A 23,129-nucleotide genomic window follows, 5' to 3' on the forward strand; every position below is an offset into this window, starting at 1 on the left:
CCAGAATAGCCAAAGCTACACAGAGAGACCTTGTCTCAGAAAAAAAAAGTGTCAAGATAAAATAATGGCAGTATTTTGGTAGTTGGAGAGCTGCATGCCATGCTCAATTGGGACATTAAAATTTTTCAAGAAAACTTCTCATAAGAAGATGTCTGTGTTCTTGTATTTTCTGACCATTTCTCTAGTCCACTTATCATTTTTTAAAAAGATTTATTTATTTATTATTATGTATACCGTGTTCTGCCTGCATGTACAGCTGGAGGCCAGAAGAGAGGATCAGATCACATTACAGATGGTTGTGAGCCACCATGTGGTTGCTGGGAATTAAACTCAGGACCTTTGGAAGAGCAGGCGGCACTCTTAACCAATGAGCTATCTCTCCAGCCCCCATATATCATTTTAAACATTAAAATTATTATGTGTATGAGCATTGTCTGCTGTTTTTATGTGCACCACATGTGTACCTAGTTCTGAAGGAAACCAGAAGAGGGAGCTGGGTCCCCTGGAACCAGAGTTATGGATGGTGTGGGTGCTGGTCACTGAACCTGGGTCCCCTGCAAGAGCACCAAGTGCTTTTAACTTGTGAGTCATCTCTCCTGACCCCTACAGTTCAATCTTAAGAATAAATATATATCCACATATTTTAGGTCCCCTTAAGGGTTGTAAGATTCCTGGACAAGAAAGGCTTAGCTATCATCCAGCATCACATGGAAAATAAAATTCAGTTCTCAATGGGCTTACAATAAAGTGGAAGGAAGGAAGGGAATTAGTCTCTTTCTGAAAACATGTCCCACTTTTTGAATCTGAACTACAACAATTAAAAAAATTTTTTTATAGGTAACAAGAATTCTTAGGGGCTGGGGAGATGGCTCAGAGGTTAAGAGCACTGTCTGTTCTTCTAAAAGTCTTGAGTTCAATTCCCAGCAACCACATGGTGGCTCACAACTATCTATAATGGGATCTGATGTCCTGTTCTGGCGAGCAGGTGTACATGTAGGCAAAGCACTATATACATAATAAATAAATAAATAAATAAATAAATAAATAAATAAATGTATGTATGTTAAAAAAAAAAAAAAAAGAATTATCAAGGAGCGTAGAGTGAGGTATGGTAAAATCTGGAGGGCAAACATATCAGCAATTACAGTCAAGAGCTGACTCTAGTAGGCTCAGCCCTAGACTGGGACAGAGCATCTGTAGCAGCCTCTTCCCCTCCTGCTGGCATGCAGCTCATTATGCAAACACAGTACCTTGTTAGATTCCGCTTGGGCTTTTACTGTTTCTGTCTTGGTTGGAGACAAAGAGGCATCCATAGCTTTCAGAACTTCCTCTTTTGACTCTAACCACTGTAAGACAGAGGTCGCCTCTTTCTGAACCTCCTCCATTCTGCTGAGGACAGTCTGGAGGCTTTCCTGGCGTTCCCGAAGCACTTCTCCCAGCTTCTCATACTTCGAATTTACATCAGACATGTCACACTGGATCTCTGTAAGATCTAGCATCACAGAAACAACAGTGAGATAGGTAATCCTGCTCCCCTTCATTTTTCAGTCTTAAATGATCAGTCAGGGGTAAGCATCTCTCCTAATTGTTTTAGTCAACATTCCTCCAAATCACATCAAAGTTCCCGTTTAAATATATAAAGTAAAACAAAACAAAACACTTATTAATCTGATTTCTGGCTTTGGCATTTTATGTACAGATGTATGCCATCAAATGCTGAATAAATATGGGCATAACAGAAGTGAAGAAGTCAACTTCAAGATGCCAACTTCAGCACACTGCTGGGATTAATCAACTTTGAACATTCTTCAGCTTCCTCTTCTTCAAACTACTGAGAAACAGTTTGGAGACTCTTTCAGGCAGGAGACTGAGGGAAAGACTGCTGCTGGTAGCTTTTTTGTTTTGAGATAGTCTGATGTAGCCATGGTCAGACAAAGCCCGAACTCCTGGTCTTCTTGCCTCTCCCTCCCACATGCTGGGCTTGCTTATAGAAAATACCACTGCTTATGTCTTTAGAATAGCTTCTTTATAACTCAAAGATTGACATGCACTTTCCTGAAGGTCTTTTCTTATTGACTTCATCTGGTGGCCCAGTATGTTTGCTCAGAACCTTCAGGTCCAGGACACCAACCTGTTTAGCCTATAGCCAGCTAACAGGGAGGCAGGCACCACAGCTGCTCCTCTCCAAATTTTCAACCTCATATGCCTTCTAGCAGCTGTTATTCACACATATTGAAACACATACATAGCAAACATGAACATTGCCATAACACACCCAACAAGTAGGCACCGTTGAAATGGGGTTCTCACCTTTGCAGGTGTGGTATCCGTTTACACTGCCTACAGAGCTTCCTACAGAGGGTAGTACGGAACCTGAGCAGAAGGACAGGGAGACAAACAGGGCAAGACCAACGTGTTAGGAATACATACAGGCACAGCATCTTCCTTCTCTAGCTCTCATCATAAGCTTGGGTACCAGAAAGTTAACACAACACAAGACAACATACTCACGGAGAGACAGGTCACTTTAGCCTCTAGGCAACAAAGTGTCACTTACGCTTCAGTTTTTCTGCAGTAATGATTAGTAACTCTTTCTATAGAAATAACAATTCATCTTAAATCTTCACTTGGATTCCTTGGAGCTGTTTCTGATTTTGTGGAACAACTATTGTTAAAACACTAAGTCTTTAAAATGGTATTTGCCATATTTTGGAATGAGGATTTGTAATAGAGTTAAAACATTGTCTTTAAGATGGGTAGTGATGGCACACGCCTGTAATCCCAGCACTCAGGAGGCAGAGGCAGGTGGTTCTCTGTGAGTTCAAGGCCAGCCTGGTCTACAAAGGGAGTCCAGGACAGTTAAGGCTACACAGAGAAACTCTGCCTTGAAAAACAAAACAAAAAAAAAAAAAAAAAACAACAACAAAAAACATTGTTTTTAATAATCAGAGTCTGTCATTGTAAAAATAATGAACACGAAGCACAATTAAGAACATAAAAAGTGAGCTGTAGAGATGGCTCAGAGGTTAAGAGCACTGACTGCTCTTCCACAGGTCCTGAGTTCAATTCCCAGCAACTACATGGTGGCTCACAACCATCTATAATGTGATTTTTTGGCCTGCAGATGTATATGCAGGGAGAGCACTGTATACATAATAATAAAATTCTTTTTTTTTTTTTTTTTTTTCCGAGACAGGGTCTCTCTGTTTAGCCTCGGCTGTTTTGGACTTGCTTTGTAGGCCAGGCTGGCCTCAAACTCACCAAGCTCTGCCTGCCTCTGGCTCCCGAGCACTGGGATTAAAGGCGTGCGCCATCACAACCGGCTTAATAAATTCTTAAAAGTAAAATAAAGTTAAAAAAAAAAAACCCACAAAAAGTTGGCTACTAAAGAGCCCTTCTAATGTTGTTCCTATAGGAAGCTGCTTATTATTTCTTCATGACCTCTTTTGGCTCTACTTCCTCTACCAGAAAACAGATGTTAAGCACTGGAAAATATGGCTCATAAGCATTCTAAAAATTCTCCTTTGGGTATATGGTCTTTTTCTAATTGCCAAACTTTCACCTATATTCTTCTAAAGTTCCTTCCTTTTATTTTGGAGGGGTTTCTAAGTTAAGTATAAATCAGGACATGAACTCACTAAGATTATACAGAAATCAGAGAAATATCCATGACATAATTAAGTTGAAAGGATCAGACTGGGATTATAATTAAGTGGCAAAGCACTTGTTTGGCACATACTCAGGTTCTCTGCAAGAGCAATAACCACTGAGAACACGCTCCAGCACCACATTTATTTGTGTGCAGTGTATGTGCATCTTTGTTTGTTTGTTTTTGTTTTAAAGAGAAGCTCGTTGTGTAGCTCAGGCTGTCCTGGAACTTACTCTGTAGACCAGGTTGGCCTTGAACTCAGATATCCTCCTACCCCTGCTTCCTGAGTGCTGGGGTTAAAGATGTGTGCCATCAATGCCTGGCTCATTCAGTGAATTTCAAGTTCAAATTAGGACAGAAATCTGCAACAATTTCTGAAATGGCCATAAACATACTCTCTATCATTTAGTGTAACATATTTACATGGAATGGTTCTCAGGATTGATAGATATAAAATCAAAACAATGATCAACTCTGGTAAATGTTGAAGATATTCTATATCCTGCAATAATCAATATTCAGTCAAGACTTATTAATTTCACGTGTAAATGTGTGGCATGTATCTGTGTATGTTCTGGCTTCTGTGCACACACAGAGGTCACACGGGAGTTCTGTGTTGTGGCACACACCTTTAATCCCAGCACTTGGGAGGCAGAGGTAGATGGATTTCTGAGAATTCAAGGCAAGACTGGTCTATATAGTGAGTTCCAGGACAGCAGAGAAACTGTTTTGAAAAATCAAACAAAGAAGCAAAAAGCAAAAGCAAAAAACCAAAAACAAAACACTACTACACACACACACACACAAACAAAACAACAACAGCAGCAAAAAACCCCAAACCTGCCAACAAATAAATAAAACCAACTTTAAAGTACTAAAGAAAAGCAGTAGTTCTTGTGATTTAAAAAAAAAAAAAAGGAGTAAGCCTTTTCTTAGGTGTTTAACTGTCTATAGGCGTATGCTTAGTCTGGCAATAAAACCTCTAAGATCCCAACTAACAATCCATAAATAACTGTGAACTCATACTGATTTTGCTTAAAAGATTTAGTTATGGCCAAAGATTTTTCATGCAACTAGGCACAACTTTTATGTTCCCTTTGAAGAAGTGTGCCAGTCTCTGATGGGAGCCAATCGGCTCCCAAATATCTAGGTTCTCCCTAAAGATGCACCCATGGCTGACCCATGGTTAAAATTAGTAACATACCCGTATCATTTACATGCTCAAAACAGAAAACTCTCCAAGATTTAAAAAAAAAAAAAAAAAAAGAAAGAAAGAAGAAAAACAACAAAAAACAAACAAACAAACAAACAAAAAACTAACATTCTTTGGTAGCTCTAAGTGGGCCCACTAGTTCACTTGTAAGAATTTTTCAAAATGGAATAACATTGTTTAGCAAGGTAAGATACAGATCAGAATGACAGAATATTGCTTTGTGCATCTTCTTTCTTCCCACATTCAACTTTCATTTTTATTTTAATTAAACAAAAAGGCATCTCCAAAGGCCACAAGCAAAGAGTGGTGTATATATTCATTACATTTTGAAGAACCTGTACTCACCTGTCTTAGCTTGGGAATCAGGTGCTGTGATCTCCACGATGAGATTTTCTAGGGAAGTGCCCTTGCAGTTGATTTCTTCCACCAGAATCCCTTTACTTGCCCAGTCATCTAGAAGACCCTATTAAAAGAACCAAATCAGTAAATGTAACATGTGGGTCTTTCCCTACATCAGTAAATGTAACATCAGGGACAGCTGTTACAGACATAATCCCTACCATTTTATTTTATGTGCATGAGTGTTTTGCATGCTTGTGCATATGTGTTCCATGTGCATGCCAGATGCCTGCAGAGGTCAGAAGAAGGATTAGATCCCCAGGGACTAGAGTTACAGACGCTTATAAAACACCATGTAGGTGCTGTAAACCAAACCTGGGTCCTCTCAAGAGCAATTAAGAGCTCTTAACTACTGAACCATGTCTCCAGCAACCCCCTTAAACATTTTTACAAGAAGTTATGCCCATGTTAGGTATAGTGGCAGATGTCTTTAATCCTAGTACTTCCAAGGTAGAGGCAGGAGGGACTCTGTGAGTTCAAGGCCAGACTGGTCTACATAGTGACCAGTATGCAGCTATGCAGTAAGACATTGTTTCATAAAAGGAAAAAAAAAAAAAAAAAAAAAAAGAAATGAATGGAAAAAACAAACAAAAAAAGTATGCTCATATATTCAGCCATTACAAGATACTGTTTAGTCAGCCAAAAAATGCAAAAAGGATACTTTAGAATTTTTAGACCCTTCTGTTTCATTTGGTGATATATCAGATACTTATTAATTCTTATTATTGGCAAGGTAACACCTTAACATCAAGAACACAAAATAGAATAACTAGGATTATGGCATAGTTCTCACCTTTGACATATTTATTTAATTTTGTTTTTTAGGGTGATTGATTGATTAAGATGGGGGTCTTATGTACTTCAGGCTGCCATCACTTTACAATTTTGCTTTTTTTTTTTTTTCCCCCCCTAATGGGGTCTTATTATATAACCCTGGATATATAATACTCCCTGTGTAGACTAGGCTGGCCTCAACTCACAGAGATGCACCTGCTTCTGTCTCCCAATAGGGATCAAAAGTGTGTGCCATCTTACCTGGACTTGTTGTTGGAGACAGGGTTTCTCTGTGTAGCCTTGGCTGTCCTAGACTCGCTTTGTAGACCAGACTGGCCTCGAAACTCAGAGATCCCCCTGCTTTTGCCTCCCGAGTGCTGGGATTACAGGCGTGGGCCACCGTGCCCAGCTTGTTTTTGGTGTTTAAGAAAGTCTCAGCCGGGCATGGTGGCGCACGTCTTTAATCCCAGCACTTGGGAGGCAGAGGCAGGCAGATTGCTGTGAGTTCGAGGCCAGCCTGGTCTACAAAGTAAGTCCAGGACAGCCAAAGCTACACAGGGAAACCTTGTCTCGAAAAAACCAAAAAAAAAAAAAAAAAAAAAAAAAAACCAAAACCAAAAAGAAAGAAAGTCTCTTACTATATAGCCCAGGCTGGCTTCTTTAAGTTTCTGCCTTAGCCTCCTAGGCACTGGGATGAGAGGCATGAGTCTCCATGCCTGATTTTATCGCATAGCTTCAAGAGTTTGAGTTATCAACTGTACTATCATGTAATAAATATTATTACAGAAATAGTGTATAAACATAGAGACTACACTGTGCCATTATCAAGGGAAGCTTATGTTGGGTTAGATACAGAGCTCAATAACCACAGGAAGCCATTAAGAAACAACAGCATCAGGGTTAGGACAAGTGGACCAGGCAATGCTAAGTCTCCAGAACTGACAGCCTGCCACAGAAAAGGGCATTAAGCGGTCCAGAACAGGGATGTGTCTTAGCCTCAGCACCTTGCTCTACAAGAGCACTGGGAACTGGCTCAGCTTGATTCTGACGCTAAGCTACAGCACAGCAGCAGGCTGAACACAGAGCCATTACTACCCAGCAAGCTCACACTTAGCTTGTCAAATCAGTCTTTAATCACTCCTTCAGATGCTTAGGGTTTCAGACTTAAAATGATGTGTTGACATGCAGAATATTTAAGAATTCTCAGAGGAATGCAGTGACATTTGTTGGACATCATGTGAACAACAACCACTAAGTGTTTGGATCTGAGTACTTAGCATGTGGAATTATTAAGCAGCTTTCTTTTTTGTGAGGAGAAGGATGGATGGTCTAAAATTTTTCCTGAAACACTAAGGGCCCTATGAACTAATAAAGCTGAAGAATTTCTTCTTCCCTTGATTATCCAACCAGCAAATTCCCTTAGCGTCCATTCAGTGAAAGTCACCAGATTCTTCTCTTCCATCTGCTCTAGCTACAGCATGCTTCCCTGAGAAACGACAATTCTCTGAGGATGACAGTTATTTAGAGTCAGATGCTATGTGAGTTTGCATCCAGTGGAAGCCTGGGTCCAGCCAAGAAGGTGTCTTCCAATTCTTGTGCCCCAGCTGCCTGACCAAAAGTCTACTCAGTGGCTCATATGCAGCTGTCTAATTCTCAAGCATGAGTGATAATTCTTAACTGAAGGATGAAAATGCAAACTTCTCAAGAAATGAACTTACACCATTTCTTTTTATGTTTTATTTTAAATCTCTTATGACATTATGAGAAGCATCTAAGAAGTCGCCTGTGATGGTTTTTGGAAGCCATGAGTCAAGTAGCCTAGGCTGGCTCCAACTTGATGCTCGGCTGAGGCTGGCATTTACTTCTCCTACTCCTCCTTCCTGCATTTTGAGAGTATAGGTGTGTACCACAAGGCCCGACTTTGGTTTTGCTTTTAAAATAGCAGACTCAGTTCTGGGTAGGGCATATGAAATCACAGCAAGAAAGGAATTCTGATGTGGACAGATAAATGGGGTTTCTCATGCTGCCTTGCTATCACACCAGGAATTCAGTCTGTATAAACTTTAAGCTGGTCTCTGGCCAGATCCCTGGAGACCTTTCTGTTTGCCTACCTTCAAGTGTTCCACCTGCTTTTCTAATTCCTTAGCACTCACGAAAGTCTCTGCAGGTGGAATACTTCCTTCAGTTTCTTTCAGCCATCTATGGAAGGTTCTAATCAGCTTCCGGAATTCATCCAACTGCTCCTGGCAAGTTGACGCATCTTTCTCTCTGTGAACAAAGACATTTTGTTACTCATCAGAGCAGATTTATAAAATGGTCTTGAGCTAAACACTAGGTTCATCCTGGGACTCTAGGCACCAATTTCTTAACAGATCCTGCCTTTCCATAGTAAGCTTGGCTGTATGCACAATGTAGAAAAGCATCAAACTCAAGAATCTATTGCCCTTCTTTGGACATTTTTAGGGAAAGAAGTCTTTAAGCTTACTCTAGGCTAAAGTGAAAGTGAGAAAACTAAAGGGAGCCTGCTATTTAGATCCTGTGATGCAATGGAAAGAATGCTGGCTTGGGATCGACAATCCAGCTCTGTTATATTTCGGGTATTTGACTCTTTCAGACTCAAGTCAAGGGGCTGCAAGATGGGCCAGTGCTTTAGCAGACGACCTGGGTTTAGTTCCCAGTATCTACACGGTGGCTCACAATTGCCTGTGACTCTTACTCTAGAAGCCTTCTTTTGGCCTCTGTGGGATCATGCATGTATGTATGTGCTGCATAGAAACTAATGCAGGTGCAGGTACACACACACACACACACACACACACACACACACACACACACACACACACACGAGCCTTAAAAAACAAACAAACAAACAAACAAACAAGCCTATCTTGAGTGCTGAATCTGAGGCTCACAGAAGTTAGATGACTAGCCGTAGGTACACACGCCCATGAAAAAAGTAAATCAAAGAATGCCATATCTATCAGGCATCAATCCAGAGATCCTGGTTCTTCCTGTAGCTACAACAGTGAGGAGGAGAAAAACTAAGCCTTTTGGGCTTTCTGTTTGTTCTTCCTGAGGGCTGGGATTATAAGTGCATACCACCACACATGGCTCTAAGTACATTGGTTTGAACAACAGTTTTCCTCTAGTCATCAAAGTGGCCACCTGATAAATCAATATTGCAATTGCATCTAAACCAAGATAAGTAGTCATGTTAATGATCTTAAACCCATGTGAGGCTTCTAATGGGAAACCATGAGTTTCTAACAGCAAACTAAAATCTGCAAGCATTTACCATACATTTCTGTGTTTGTGCTAAAAGAACCCAGACATTTCTCTTAAATAATGTTATCCAAAAGATTCTAATTTGTACATGTGTGTACCTGCCTATATGTGCAACGTGTGTCTTAGGAGGCAAAAAGAAGGCACTGGATACCCTAAAACCACAGTGTGGGCGCCAGCAAATGCTCTTAACTGCTGAGCTATCTTTCCAGCTCATAAATATAACATAACTCATAATCATACCTGGGAAGTTTCTAGATTTTGTCTTTATATTAAATTCAGCTATAAACTTACTTACTGTCCCAAATTTGTTCTGTTTGCTTAGGCGACCAGGGCTTTTGGTCATTCAGACCTGATACTGAGAAGAATCAATTAGTAATAGAAAGCAATAAACATCAAGTGTATTGAGGAGCTTGTCTAAAGAGGCGCTACTCAACCTATGGCTCAGTAGCCGCATCCTGGACGCTGCTTTTTAATGCCAAGGAAGTAAAGACCATCTTATCCTCAGCAAGATAGGAAAAATTCCATACCAATGGTGGGCCCAGGTGAGCACTCACCTTTCCTGAACTGTCTTCTGTAGGTCTGTAAAGTCCTTCTTAAGGTTCTGCATCTTGTCCTGGTGCTGAGATAGGTCCAGCGCGAAGCCACAAGAGCCCAGTGCAGTAACTAGGTGCTCAAGAGTGTCTAGGTTCTCCTTTTGGTCTTCCATTTCCAAAGTGAGTTCCTGTTGAGCAAGCACATTAAAGGCAATATACTAAGTGATCGGACCCATTGTCTCATTTTATCTTTCTATGCACATGCGTGTGTGTACATGGTGTGGTAGTAGGGTGTGTGTTCTTGTGTGTGAGTGTGGGTGTGCACGTACCACACTGGTCATGAGGAGGTCCTTGTTTTTTACATAGTTTGAGATAAGGACTTTTTTTGTTGTTCCCTTCTGCATATGCCACGTTAGTGGCCATGAACTTCCACGGATTCTCTTGTCTCTACCTCCCATAGCCCTGTAGGAATACTGAGATTACAGAAGCAAACTTGTGTTCAGTTTTACATGCTAAAACAAACAAACAAACAAAATCCATCAATTCTATTTAATGTGTGTATTGTGGTAGAAATGGTAGCACAGTTTCAAAATTCTTATATCTGGTGACAAAACAATGTCATCTAGTAGCTTATCTATTTTACCTGGTGTTCAGATTTTGTTTTTTAACTATCATTTCCTACCAAAAGCAGGGTTTCTTAGAGGAAAAACAAACAAACAAACCAAAAACAAAAAACTGATTTCAGTATGGGACAAGGAAATTAGAAGGTACTCCTATGTCGATAAAAATATGCCAAAAGGACTATTTGGTGAAACTTGTGCATATTACAAATAATGAATCTTGTTAATAATTTAACTAATATTTTTATAAACATAAAATAATTAGCAATTGGTGACTCCAGGAAAGACTATGCTATTATTTGTTGGCCCATTCCTACTTTACTACAAAGTCTAAAATGACTCAAAACAAACTAAAACATTTGCCAGGGGTGGTTGTGGTGCACGCCTTTAATCCCAGCATTCAGGAGGCAGAGGCAGGCGGATTTCTGTGTATTCAAGGCCAGCCTGGTCTACAAAGTGAGTCCAGGACAGCCAAGGCTGTAAACTAGAATTTGGGGATAATGCAGGCAGCATTTCCCACATTGCTAACAGTATTCTTTTTGCCCTTCCTTTTATTCTGCCAAGATGGCAGGTATGTATCCTCACCTGGATCTGCTGGGAGAAATGTGCAATATCTTGATCGGGCTGGTTCCCAGAGGCCAGTAATCGACTTTTGTTTTCCATGAACTGCTGCAACTTGTTAGAGAGCTGCTCAAACGTCTCTGCCTGGGGAAGGAGCTTCTTTAGGTTCATCTCCTTCTCTTGCTGCTGGTGCTGGAGCTGCTGGAAGCGCTGGCTCACCTCTGCCAGTTTGCCCTGCAGCCCCGAGGCTGTGCTGCTGTCAGCTGTCTCCATGAATCGAGTGACCATCTCATGGGTGGCTTCCAAGCTGCTTTTTTGCCTAGCAATGTCTTGCTTCAGTTTCTGTCATCAAGAAAAAGTCTGTCAGTTGGGGCTTACTTATGCTGATATATCTGAGTCATGAATTAAAAACTTTGTAATCACTCCACGCTCAACGAGATTGGAGGACTGTAATTAAGCCTGAAGCATGCTACTTCCTTTATTTAGTTCTCCATCCATTACTTTGCTCCTACCACTTTCCCTTGGGTTCAGTGGTGGTTTGGAAATTGGAGAGAAATGTTTTCTTTCTTTTCTGTGGTGCTGAGGATTGAACTCAGGATCTAGTCCGTGTTAAGCATGTGCTCTATCACAGAGCCACACTGCCAGCCACAGTAGCACAGATGTCTACATGGACTAGTTATCATCTTTAAACCTTATTAGAAGATTCCTGGGCATGAATTATAGTCTTTTACTATAGTTATATATTTCAAAGTTATATTATTACAGAAATGGCAAATACATTCCTGATAGTGTAAGGTCTCACCATGTTGTTGGCCAGGGCTTCTTGGATGACTCCTGATGAGAGTGAGGCCACCTGCTCCCCTTCCAGGTTTTGCTCAACTTCCCTCATGGACTGCAGCAGACTCTCCAGGCTTTCCTGAACACTCTGTGACTGAGCGATTGCCTTCTGTAGCAGAGCAGAGCGCTCAGCCAAGCTGCAGGAGAGGCTCTGGAAGCGGCTGAATATAGAATCTGCAAAATCAAGGCCATGAGAAGAAACACTGGACACTATTCTTATAAAGTGTTTTTAAGAATAAAAATCTAGCTGGGTGGTAGTGGTGCATGCCTTTAATCCCAGCACTTGGGAGGCAGAGGCAGGCAGATCGCTGTGACTTTGAGGCCAGCCTGGTCTACAGAGTGAGTCCAGGACAGTCAAGGATATACAGAGAAACCAAAAGAAGAAAAGAAAAGAAAGAATAAAAATTTGGGCATTTTGGGACATGCCTGTAGCCTTGATGCTCAGGAGGCTGAGGCAGAAGGACTTTGAGGCAAGCCTGACTTACATAGTGAGTTCAAGACTAGCCTAGGATTCATACAAAGCAAATCTCTGGTTCCTCAAAAAATAAAAATAAATAGAAAGATGAGAGAGAGAAAGAGAGAGAGAGAGAGAGAGAGAGAGAGAGAGAGAGAGAGAGAGAGAGAGAGAAGGAAGAGAAAAGCAGCTCAGTAGTCCATGCCTTTAATACAGAAGCAGGGGTGGTCTCTGTAAGTTTGAGGTCCCCTGGTCTATATAGTGAGTTCCAGGACAGCTAGGGCTAAACAGTGAGAATCTGCCTCAAATACAAAACAAAATAAAAACTCAAACGAAATATTCAGAAAGTAGTATTTAAATTGCACACATTAATTTAAAATAATTAACATTAAAACAAATGGAATATTTTTTGAAGTATAGTATAAGAATCAAATTCAATTAATTAGTTATTTGGTATTTAGTAAGAACCAGAAATTATCCAATATGCCAAGTACTAATGATAATTAAAATGAAGTCTCTGGTCTTTATAACGTTAGGACTGCAAATCAGCATAGGTAGAAGAAACATAGCACAACTAACTGTAAACAAGCCCAAAGCACTATATGGGTACTAGAGGCATGTTCTAGAGAAATTTAAGATAATTATTTATTTTTGTTTCTTTTGAATGATAGGGTGTGGTAGTTTAATGAGACGTTTCCCCATAAGTCTTGGGTATTTGAATACTTGGTTCCTAATTGGCAGGATTAGGCTCTGTTGGAGAAAGTGCGTCATTGAGGTTATTTAGGGTTCCAAACGCCTCCTGCCATGCCCAGTGTACTTTCTCTGTGTATCTTGCTTTGGTTCAAGATGTGCACTCTCAACTGTTCCTGCCACCACACCTTTGTTCTGCCATCGTCACCTCTAACCCTCTAGAACAGGAGGCCCAGCTAGATGTTTTCCTTTATAAGTTGCCTTGGTCATGGTGTTTTATCACAGAGAAGTAACTGAGACACAGGGTTACTGGTTAGGATTTGACAAAGGCCATTAGCTCTCAGGTCTGTCCCCTTTCCCTTCTTCCCCCACCCTTGGCAAGTAGCCCTGGTATTTACGGCATACAAATCCATTTTAAGATGCACATCTTAGGGAATAGCTGCGTCAGGTTAGCTCACACAGCGCTTTTCATGGAAGGACATTTAAAATCCATCCACTTCGCAATTTTCAAATACATAATGCATTAACTGAGGCCACTGTGGTGTGCCCTTGACTAAATCTTGAAAAATGAACAGGGATTCATCATCACTCATGGAAATCACAATAAGACAAATGTCAGGTAAGAAACAGGAGCAACTACAACAGCAGTAAAACTTGGGAATGACGAGTTCCGCAGAAAATTAAGGAAGCAAGGCACAACTAGACACCAGATACTAAGGGTTGAAGGCAGAAGGTGAAAGTCTTTGAACAGTGTAGTACTAGAGCTTACTGGGAAGTAAGCTGTGTCAGCATGTCCCCTGCCCTTAGCTTAGTGCTCTGGATACCTGGACTCGGTGTGCTATGTACTGCAAAACAAAGCTCACAGGAGACTAAGGGGGTAGGACCACTGCTGCCGCTTCATACCTGTAGTTTCTTGAATCGGCCCAAGGTCCAGGGCTGGCTCTCCCTCAATTTCCCTTAGGTCATGAGCCGCTTTTTGAAGCTTTTCTACAGGCACTTGGTGCTCAGCCAATTCTTCCTGTAATTGCTGCTTGTCCAAAACAAACAAACAAGACAAAAACAAAACAAAAATCCAAAGAATTTGAATCAGAACTTGCCTAAGACATCTCAACTAATATATTCAGTAGTATTTACTTTCATTAGTTCCCTCTAAGCCATGAAATATAAGACACGCCAGCATGGTCTGAATCTGCTTACCTTGGTCGTTGCAAGCTGTTGTTGCAGGATTCCAGGGTCAGAGGCAACAGTGTCTGAGAGGAGATTCTTCACGTTGGCCTCACAAGTCAACATCCAGGCCTGCAGGCCATCAGCACTGCTCTGGAACTGCTGACACTGGCTTAGCAGCATGGTCAGGTGAGAGCCTAACCGTGAACACTATACCAAAGAAAAAGGAGAAGCCGAAGGTAGCAGCTTCTAGAATAGAGTCCAAAGAAAGAGTCTTGCCTAGCTAGTGACTGCAACTTCACACAGAGGCTTGACTGTCTACAAGCAGGTTCATTAGCACCTGTAGCATACTACTTGTCATATCTTTAAAGTCCTCAGGAAGACTTACTCATGACATGCCAACAAAGAAATACACATCAGACTGCAAGCAATAGTAAGGACTAAAAGGCAGAAAAAAATGTTCCTTTTGGGAGATTAGGGATATTGATAGAAAGATAAGGAGTGGTATGGGGGATGGAGAGAGCATGGTCTGCTTTTCCAAAGGGCCTGAGTTCAATTCCCAGCAACCGCATAGTGGCTCACAACCATCTATAATGTGATATGATGCTCTCTTCTGGCCTGCCATGCAGGCAGAGCACTATATACATAATAAATAAATAAATAAATAAATAAATAAATAAATAAAGATAAGGAGTGGTGCGTAGAGTCTAAACTTTAGGAAAACTCTTTTTTTTTTTTTTTTTTTAAACAGGAAGATAAGGATTCATCCTAGAACACACTGTTTAGGAATAAAGACTGCAGCTGGTTTAAATTCTGCTGTGCTATGTCTCTTATAGGCCAAGATACTGGCCTATAAGAGGATACAGAAAGATGGGCGCCTCTATCTTCACCAATGATGTGATACATATTCCTCACACTGACAGGACTATGTGTGGCCTCACACAGTTTGCTTTTTTTTTTTTTTTTTAAATAGCTCATGAAACCCATTTGCCTATGGTTCACACACATTATGTCTTATGGTCCCTATTTTGAGCCTTAAAAATGGCCATAGTCTTTTGAGGACTGCTGTGACTGTTTCTCTGGAGGTTGATGGGGTCTCCCCTTACCTTAGAGTGGAGTGTAGTATATCTTTCTGCTGCACTCTTCAGTTTTTCATTCACTAAGTTTCTGGTGGCTGATGGCTCCTGGCCTTCTTCAAAACGGGTTTCTGTGTCTAAGACTTTCTGTCCTGAGATAGTCACAAATCTCAAGTCTCCTTTGTGGGAAATGACATCCTCTGAGAAGCTTCCCTGGCGCTTTAGCAAGGAGTTCAGGTCTTCAAGGCTGTTGCCCCCCTTATGCATACTATCCAGTTCATTCTCAGATCGTTCTAGCCAGCTCTCAAATTCCCTGTGGTCCTGTAGGAACTTCTGCAGTTCATCTCGTAGAGTCTGAGTCTGCTTCAGCTCGGCCTCGGATTGGGCCAGGGAAGCTGCATATTGCTCCCTAAGTTCGCCTAGTTTCTCCTGTAGCATCTGTCGCTCCTCAGGTGCAAGATTGTGACCATGCTGGTCCAGGAAGGACTGAGCTGACTGGGTGGCCACAATGAAATTCTGTTGCTGAGACAGCAATTCTTGGTGACGCGCCTGGTGAATAAGCCACCCGAAAGACCATCAGTAGGAAAACGTGAACAATCTATGTTTACAGCTAGAGGTAGAGTGGTCTCTTCCTCTGTTTCAGAAGACCACTCACTATAGGGCAGGTGTGGCTGCACATGCTTTTAATTTTTGTGAGTTCAAGATGAGCAACAGCTTCATAGTGAGACCTTATCTTACAAAAACAAAACAAACAAATTAAAAAGCCCTACCCCTGTAGGTAGACAATACCATACTTAGAATGAAATATGTGGATGGCAAAAAGATGGTACAGGTTCCCAGAAAAGTTATATAATGAGTTACGGGTCGAATATAACTAAAATCTATATTGAGGTCCCTAATATACCCTGGACATGGGGGTGGTGAAGAAGTAGTTTTAGAGGAGGTGCGCTCTAAGTACGCTAGGGTCTGAAGAATAAACAAACCAAACCAAACCAAGAGCCACGCCTTCCTTTATTTCTCAAAGTTAGGAGATCAGAAAATTCCAAGAGTATGCAAAAGTTCATTAGAGTGAGAACACAGCAGCTGGAGGCTCAACATGAAGGAAGATGAATGATGAGGTCAAGCACGTAGGAAAAGATCACAGAAGGGCAGTAGTAAGTACAGTAAAACCATATTAAGAACTTGGACTTGCGGGGCCTGGTGGCACACGCCTTTAATCCCAGCACTCGGGAGGCAGAGGCAGGCGGATCTCTGTGAATTTGAGGCCAGCCTGGTCTACAAAAGTGAGTTCAGGACAGCCAAGGCTACACAGAGAAACCCTGTCTCAAAAAAACAAAAACAAAAACAAACAAAACAAAAAACCAAACCAAAACAAAACAAAAAACCAAAGCGGGGTGGCGGGGGAGAATTTGGACTTAATCTGTAAGATAAAAGAAAGTTATTCAGGGACACAACCTCTTAGAAATAAGAGAGAAATCTAGGAGGATTATTAGTTTGGGCAATTAAATAGGAATGTGCAAAGAACAGGCTGGATGGGTGCACAGATCACGTCAGGTTGGAGATTACAGAAGACTTCTGTTTTCAGGTTGAACTATGTGAGGTCACAGGTTGCAGAGGCAGATGGATCTATCTCTATATATATTGGTTTGATAATCAGTAATGACATCGGCTGAAGATAAATAGATATATGGAATGTGTCAATATTGGTAACTGAAGTTCTGTACATGGACAAGGGTACAGGAAAAGCAGCTTGTTTGGGGTATGTATATGTACATGCGTATGCAGGTGCAGCCAGAGATCAGTTTTGAGCACTGTTCCTCAGAAACTGTCTGCCTGATTTTTTTCAATTACTCTCTCCTTTGGACCTGGAACTAGGCTAGGCTAGCTGGGAACCCTCACCCCCTCAAAGGGAGCCCCCTTCTCTATCTCCCCCATGCTAGGATTACCAGTGTGCACCACCATGCCTACCATTTTAGCATGGGTTCTGATGCTCAAACTTGTGTTCTCATGCTTGTGCAGCAAATCCTTTAGCAACTGAGCTATCTTCCCAGCCCCAGGCAAGCATATTTGACAGACAAGAAGAGGGCTGGGACCTGGGAGTATAACAATATCTCAAAGAGTGGCCAAAGGAATAGAAGGATTATGGTGAAATAGTGCTACAGAAGCCAAAAGAGAAAGCATTTCAAGAACAGTCAACAGTGTCTAAACTGCTGAGACACCAAAGACACAAACTAAAGCTGGAATCAGCTTTCTGGATGAGATAGGTTTCTTTCCACGACCATGGCAAAGACAAGCTCATACTTACCTTCATCAACTCATATTGCCTGTCCAGTTTCTCTGGTACTTGGTCCGCCTCCAGAGAACCATCAGTGGCATCCAAGGCTCCCTTTTCCAGGTTAGGTCCGGAGAACTGCTCCACTCCTGGAAGGCTGGTCTGTGGCTGTCTATCAGATGACCCCACCGAAGTCACCCAATCCAAGAGAGCATCAATCTTTCTCTTGTTCTCTGCCAGCTCTGTCACTGCTTTACTCTGCAATCCAGAGGTATGCAGTGAGAACGCCTTAGACACTCCACTACAAGACCATAGGTTAAAAAGCCAAAGTGGGAGAGGAGCTCTGTGCTAAAGAAAAAGCAACGCTCTATTCGGGTGTAAAATCTTCCCATATAAAAAAGAATTACTATCTACTAAAATCTGTGAAAATAGTTATTTAAAATAAACTCCAGATTTCCCAATAGCTCACTGCTTAAAGAAAAATAACCCAAAACACCTCAACAAAACAAGCAATACGGGCAAATGTCAGGATTTAGAAATCCTGCTAAGTCTGCAAGGTTTCCTGGATCCCTCCTCACCATGCACAGGTAACACCCTGGAGGAGTAAGATATACCATAGACTTGGTCCTTATCTGGTGGTCCTTCCTTGAAGGGACAACAGACATTTATCTTCTTTATCTCAGCCAAATGGGACACTTGATTACCGGACTTGCCTCTCAAATTCTATTCACTAGTTCTTCAAGTATTTCTCTTAACCAGGTTGTGCTAAGCTGTATACCTGTTTGTTTGGATATTCGTCTTTGGGAAGCTTACTTCTCCTTCCCATGATCTCTACTCTCATTAGTACAGGAGTCCAAGGCTGAAGAAAGTATTCAACTCAACCTGCCAGTGCTGAGTAAAACCATTCAAGATCTCACCTTGTTGTTTCGTTTTTCAGCTTCTCTTAGTCCCACAGTCCACACTCTAACTGTACAACTGCCTGGAATAAAGCCCATGCTTCACAAAGCTCTGTAGATAGCTTTCTAATGCTCTTAGGTCACCAACCAATATTCATGCAAGAAACATACCATTTGCTTTTTCCTCTCCTGATTAATACCCTATCTAAGCCAAAGTACAAACTATAGAGCTAGCAAGATTTAATTTTGTTTTTGGTAAAATACACTTTTTACCAACCACTTCTGACCTGAACTCCTGGATGTTTTTGGTAAAGCAAAGACTGACTCACAGACTGACTCCTAAAGTCCTCTTCTGTGACTCTAAAGACTCCTTTTCCATCTTTTGGGCAGGAACAAGATTTGGCTTTGGAAAAGCATCAAGTATAGCAGTCTGGCTACCTTCTCTGTCTCCTGCTGTAAGGCTGACGTCACTGCTTCCTCCAGCTCCTTCTGGGCCACCCGTGTCCGTTCTTGGAGAACCTCATATTGCTCCTTAGCCTGATGAAGCTTTTCTCGAAGAGCTGTCAGCTCCTGGGGACTCAGCTTGGTCTGGTTCTCTTCCAGGAACCCTTCAATGTCTTTGACAGCAGCAGCAAATGAAGTGGCATGATTCTGGATGTCACCCTGTAAATTCTTAACACAGAGAAACAAAGATGACTGTCTTTTACCTTTAGTCCTTTCAGATCGTCTTCCTTTTTTTTGTTTTGTTTTGTTTTTTTTTTTGAGACAGGGTTTCTCTGCATTTCAGATCTTCATGGTCAACTATGACCTAAAAATATTATATAAAAATGTCATAGGTTTCACATCATGCACCATTCTGAATTAAGTGATGGAGAATCACTCTTTTTTTTTTTTTTCCAAGACAGGTCTCTCTGTGTAGCCTTGCTATCCTGGACTTGCTTTGTAGACCAGGCTGGCCTCAAACTCACAGGGATCCGCCTGCCTCTGCCTCCCGAGTGCTGGGATTAAAGGTGTGCGCCACCACGCCCGACTGAGAATCACTCTTAGTAGGCATAGTGGTAAGCCTTTAATCCCAGAACTCAGGAGGTAGAGGCAGGCAAATCGTTATGAGTTCTAGGCTTGCCAAGGTACCTAACTCAAAAAAGAAAGAAAAAAAAAGTGAGAGAGAGAGAGAGACCGACTTAGCAGTTAAGAACATTTATTCTTGGGGAAGACTCTAGTTCCAAAAGATCTGATACCTCCATGGGCACTGTACACATGTGGTCATGTACATGCATGCATGTATGCAACATACATATATACACTCATACAAAGTAGAAAAGAGAATCCCAATTCATCTTGCTTTACTCAGTCTGAGATGTGAAGAGGTCCTTTGACCAGGGCATCCAAATTGTACATTCTACTTGCCTATTAGTCCCACAGTACATGTACATGAGACTTGTATATTAGTCACATAGTACATGCTACTTGTGTATTAGTCCCACAGTACATGTACATGTTACTTGCCTATTAGTCCCATAGTATATACATGTGCATGCCACTTGGATATTAATCACATAATACATGTGCATGCCACTTGAGTATCGGCCACACAGCACATGCATATACTACCTGTGTATTAGTCACCTAGTCTTTGCTCCTAGGTCATCTGTCGTGGTATTATGGTGCTTCTATCCAAGAATCCTCATTTCATGTAACAACAGCCCCAAAGGACAAGAGTGGTGATGGTCTTTAGTAAAGTATATTGCTATAACTGCTCTAATTTTAGTTATGCATCTTTCATTGTGTCTAATTTGTAAATAAACTGTGCTATACATATGTTCAAGAACAATAGTATATGTATATAGTGTTCATTGACCTCTGTTTTCAAGGACCGTCTGGAAGGCTTGGAAACTATGTGCTCCTTTCTTTAGGGTTTAGCAGTCTCCTGGTTATCATCTTTTCTCTCTAACATGGCCTACAAATCCAGGATGAGAAGAGCGATCCCATGTCCCTGATCTCCACTTTCACTAGTCTTCCTCTTGTTCTCTGCAGCCCAGCGGAAGGGCCTGCTCTCAGTCCCCATCCCACCTTACGGCCTGTGTACCTTCTCCCTCCTACATCTCCATCACTAACCCCTATGTAGACATGACTCTCAGTTTAACTGACACTCTTTGAAGTCATCTCTTCTGGTACTATAGACTAGATTGTCTTTCTGGCATATATTTTCATGTAACTTTACCTTTATGCATATAATGGTTAACAGTTAGATGTTCTTTTTTTGTGCTCATCTGCGTACTTGTCTATCTCTTCCACCAAACTATAAACTTCATGAGGGCAGGAATGTCTGTTTACCACCCATGTGGCCACTAAGCACTGTTATGGAGCCTTGACAAGCATTTATTGAAGGAAATACAGGACAGATTCATTCACACTGACCTTCAAGTCACTTTGGTTCTTCTGCAAAGCTGAAAGCTCTTGCTGAGAGGATCCGCCCTGGTGCCTCCCTAGTGCTCTCTCTGCCTGTCCGACCCAGCTGCAAAGATCCTCCAGCTTCTTATGGCAGGTATTTTGCTGTTTCTGCAGAGTCTAATTAGAATGCAGAGGAGTCAAAAATAATCAACTGTCATTATACAAATACAAGATAATTTTCTGAAATGTAAAACAGGACAATTATATATCAAAGATGAAAAAGTTGGTGGGAAATTGCAACAGAAAAAGGCACAGAATTCATATTCCGGATGCTCCCCTCATCTAGGCAGTCTGCTATGCAGTGTGCAGTTGGAATATTTGTAGGGATATTTGTAGAGATGCACTTCTAGTTCAGGTTTGAGTTTGGAAGCTCATTGGAAACTACTGTTATCATTTTTGGATTGGATAACATTGAAATCACACATGATTGCGGTGATGATAATAATTTGACTCTCTGAGAAGTTCTTCCTTTGAATAAGAGGATTTGCTATTAAGTCAGAAATGTGGAAAAGTGGAAGAACTAGAATAAAAGAAAAAGCTCAAGAGTCTGGATAACTGATAAGTCAAATGAGATCCTTAATAATTGAGCTGACTTTATAAATCAATGTCTCACAGCTGCAGAAGAACCATTACATGGAGTGATCATCTACCCGGCTGAAGGAGTGCGGTGTGGCTATTTTGAGGAGAAAATTGCCCAAGAATAGCAACTGTCTTGGTCTTCTGGGTGTCTACACCAATACCATTAGACATGTTAGGGCCAGAGAGAGGGGCAGGGGAATATGTTTCCATGCCTGATCCTTTTCCCATCTGTCATGTCAGTTCCATGACACCAAAGCATCCAACTGAGCAACGATTGAGCATGATGTGTTCTCCTGATCATCCTTCTGAAACAGTTCCCACCAGTTGGCCTTCTGATGGCACCGGCACTGCACTTACAGACAGATGCCCATGCTGGCCCTCACTTCCCCTTTTTATGAAAAACAGAAGGGCACTGGAAGAGAACTTGTAAGAGCTTTTCAGCTGTGAAACAGGATCTTCATGGGTTAGGATGAGTACACACTGAATCTGAAAAAAGCAAAGCAAACAAGTTAACGCACACACATTCAGGGCAAATACAGAGAGAGGCAGAGCATTTGACAAGGTTAATACACACTGTGAATTAATCTCATGCTCAGAATGTTCACATGCAAATTCTATCACCTGTTGCATTTAAGCTTAAGGTGGCTCAGACCAATCTGCTTTACTAATTATCCACATGAAACACTACACTACATAAATGACTTGGTAAGAGTATTGTACAAGTTCAGGTTTGGAGAGTGACCTGAAATATTTCACCAGGATTTATTTCCGTTTCAACATAGTTGAAATAATTAGACAGCAGCAGGAGACAGAGGCAGGGACTAACTTAATTTTCTTTACGTCTGACTCAAAAGCTCAACTATTCTTTGCATAATTCAGGAGCCCTTGAGATAGATTTTCTGAGGATCATGACAATTCTACTATCATTTGGCTGTATACTAATTTATTCAAATGACAAAAATGACAAAAGCATTATTAAAGACAGCTTAAGGTTGGTGTTACTAGAAATTGAAGTATGTTGAATTTAAAATTTCAGGATGAGAGCTATGGTAAGAAATGGTAGGATATGGCCTGAAGAGATGGTTCAGCGGTTAAGAGCATTGACTGCTCTTCCAGAGGTCCTGAGTTCAATTCCCAGCAACCACATGGTGGCTCACAGCCATCTATAATGTGATCTGATGCATACTGTATATATAATAAATAAATCTTAAAAAAAAAAAAAAGAAATGGTAGGATAGTCAAATATTAAAAAGAAAAAAAAAAAAAAAGAAAGGAAGGAAGGAAGAAAGAAAAAGAAGAAACCATCAACCGTTTTTGTACATTGTGTTCCACAGTGAAAAATTGGGCACTTCATCATGTAGAAAAGTGCTAGAAAATAGTAAGTTAAATATAACAAAAACAAAGTTAGGGCATGGTGGTTCATGCCTTTAATTACAGCACTTGGGCTAGGACAATGGATCTCTTTGAGTTCAAGACCAACTTAGTCTATACAGTCAGCCTGGGCTACACAGCGAGACACTGTCTCAAAGACAAAATAAAACAAAATAGCTAAAGCCATATTATTCTGATTAAATATTTTTGTCAGCTGTTTGTGAGTTACTTTTAAAGTTTTTAATAAAACTGATTCTTCAGAGCCATTCTTGTCAGGGTTCAGAGTACCTAGATGCCCCTCACAG

At 41.2% G+C, this 23,129-nt stretch overlaps 1 protein-coding gene across 1 annotated transcript in view; it reads right to left on the reverse strand.

Annotated features, from left to right (window-relative positions):
* The window catches only part of Macf1 (microtubule actin crosslinking factor 1), a 230,192-nt gene that overhangs the window by 92,506 nt on the left and 114,557 nt on the right, over positions 1 to 23,129 (reverse strand). Inside the window, exons 42-54 of the mRNA XM_051171391.1 lie at positions 20,842 to 20,991; positions 18,862 to 19,095; positions 17,561 to 17,785; positions 15,286 to 15,804; positions 14,213 to 14,389; positions 13,919 to 14,042; positions 11,837 to 12,045; positions 11,059 to 11,376; positions 9,875 to 10,041; positions 8,147 to 8,303; positions 5,208 to 5,325; positions 2,311 to 2,373; positions 1,251 to 1,492 (exon numbers count right to left, since the gene is read on the reverse strand). Coding sequence (XP_051027348.1) covers positions 1,251 to 1,492; positions 2,311 to 2,373; positions 5,208 to 5,325; positions 8,147 to 8,303; positions 9,875 to 10,041; positions 11,059 to 11,376; positions 11,837 to 12,045; positions 13,919 to 14,042; positions 14,213 to 14,389; positions 15,286 to 15,804; positions 17,561 to 17,785; positions 18,862 to 19,095; positions 20,842 to 20,991 — 2,703 coding nt within the window. The remainder of the gene's footprint in view (positions 1 to 1,250; positions 1,493 to 2,310; positions 2,374 to 5,207; positions 5,326 to 8,146; positions 8,304 to 9,874; positions 10,042 to 11,058; positions 11,377 to 11,836; positions 12,046 to 13,918; positions 14,043 to 14,212; positions 14,390 to 15,285; positions 15,805 to 17,560; positions 17,786 to 18,861; positions 19,096 to 20,841; positions 20,992 to 23,129) is intronic.

The sequence above is a fragment of the Acomys russatus genome, chromosome 29 (genome assembly GCF_903995435.1).
Source record: "Acomys russatus chromosome 29, mAcoRus1.1, whole genome shotgun sequence".
In the NCBI taxonomy this organism is placed as follows: Eukaryota; Metazoa; Chordata; class Mammalia; order Rodentia; family Muridae; genus Acomys; species Acomys russatus.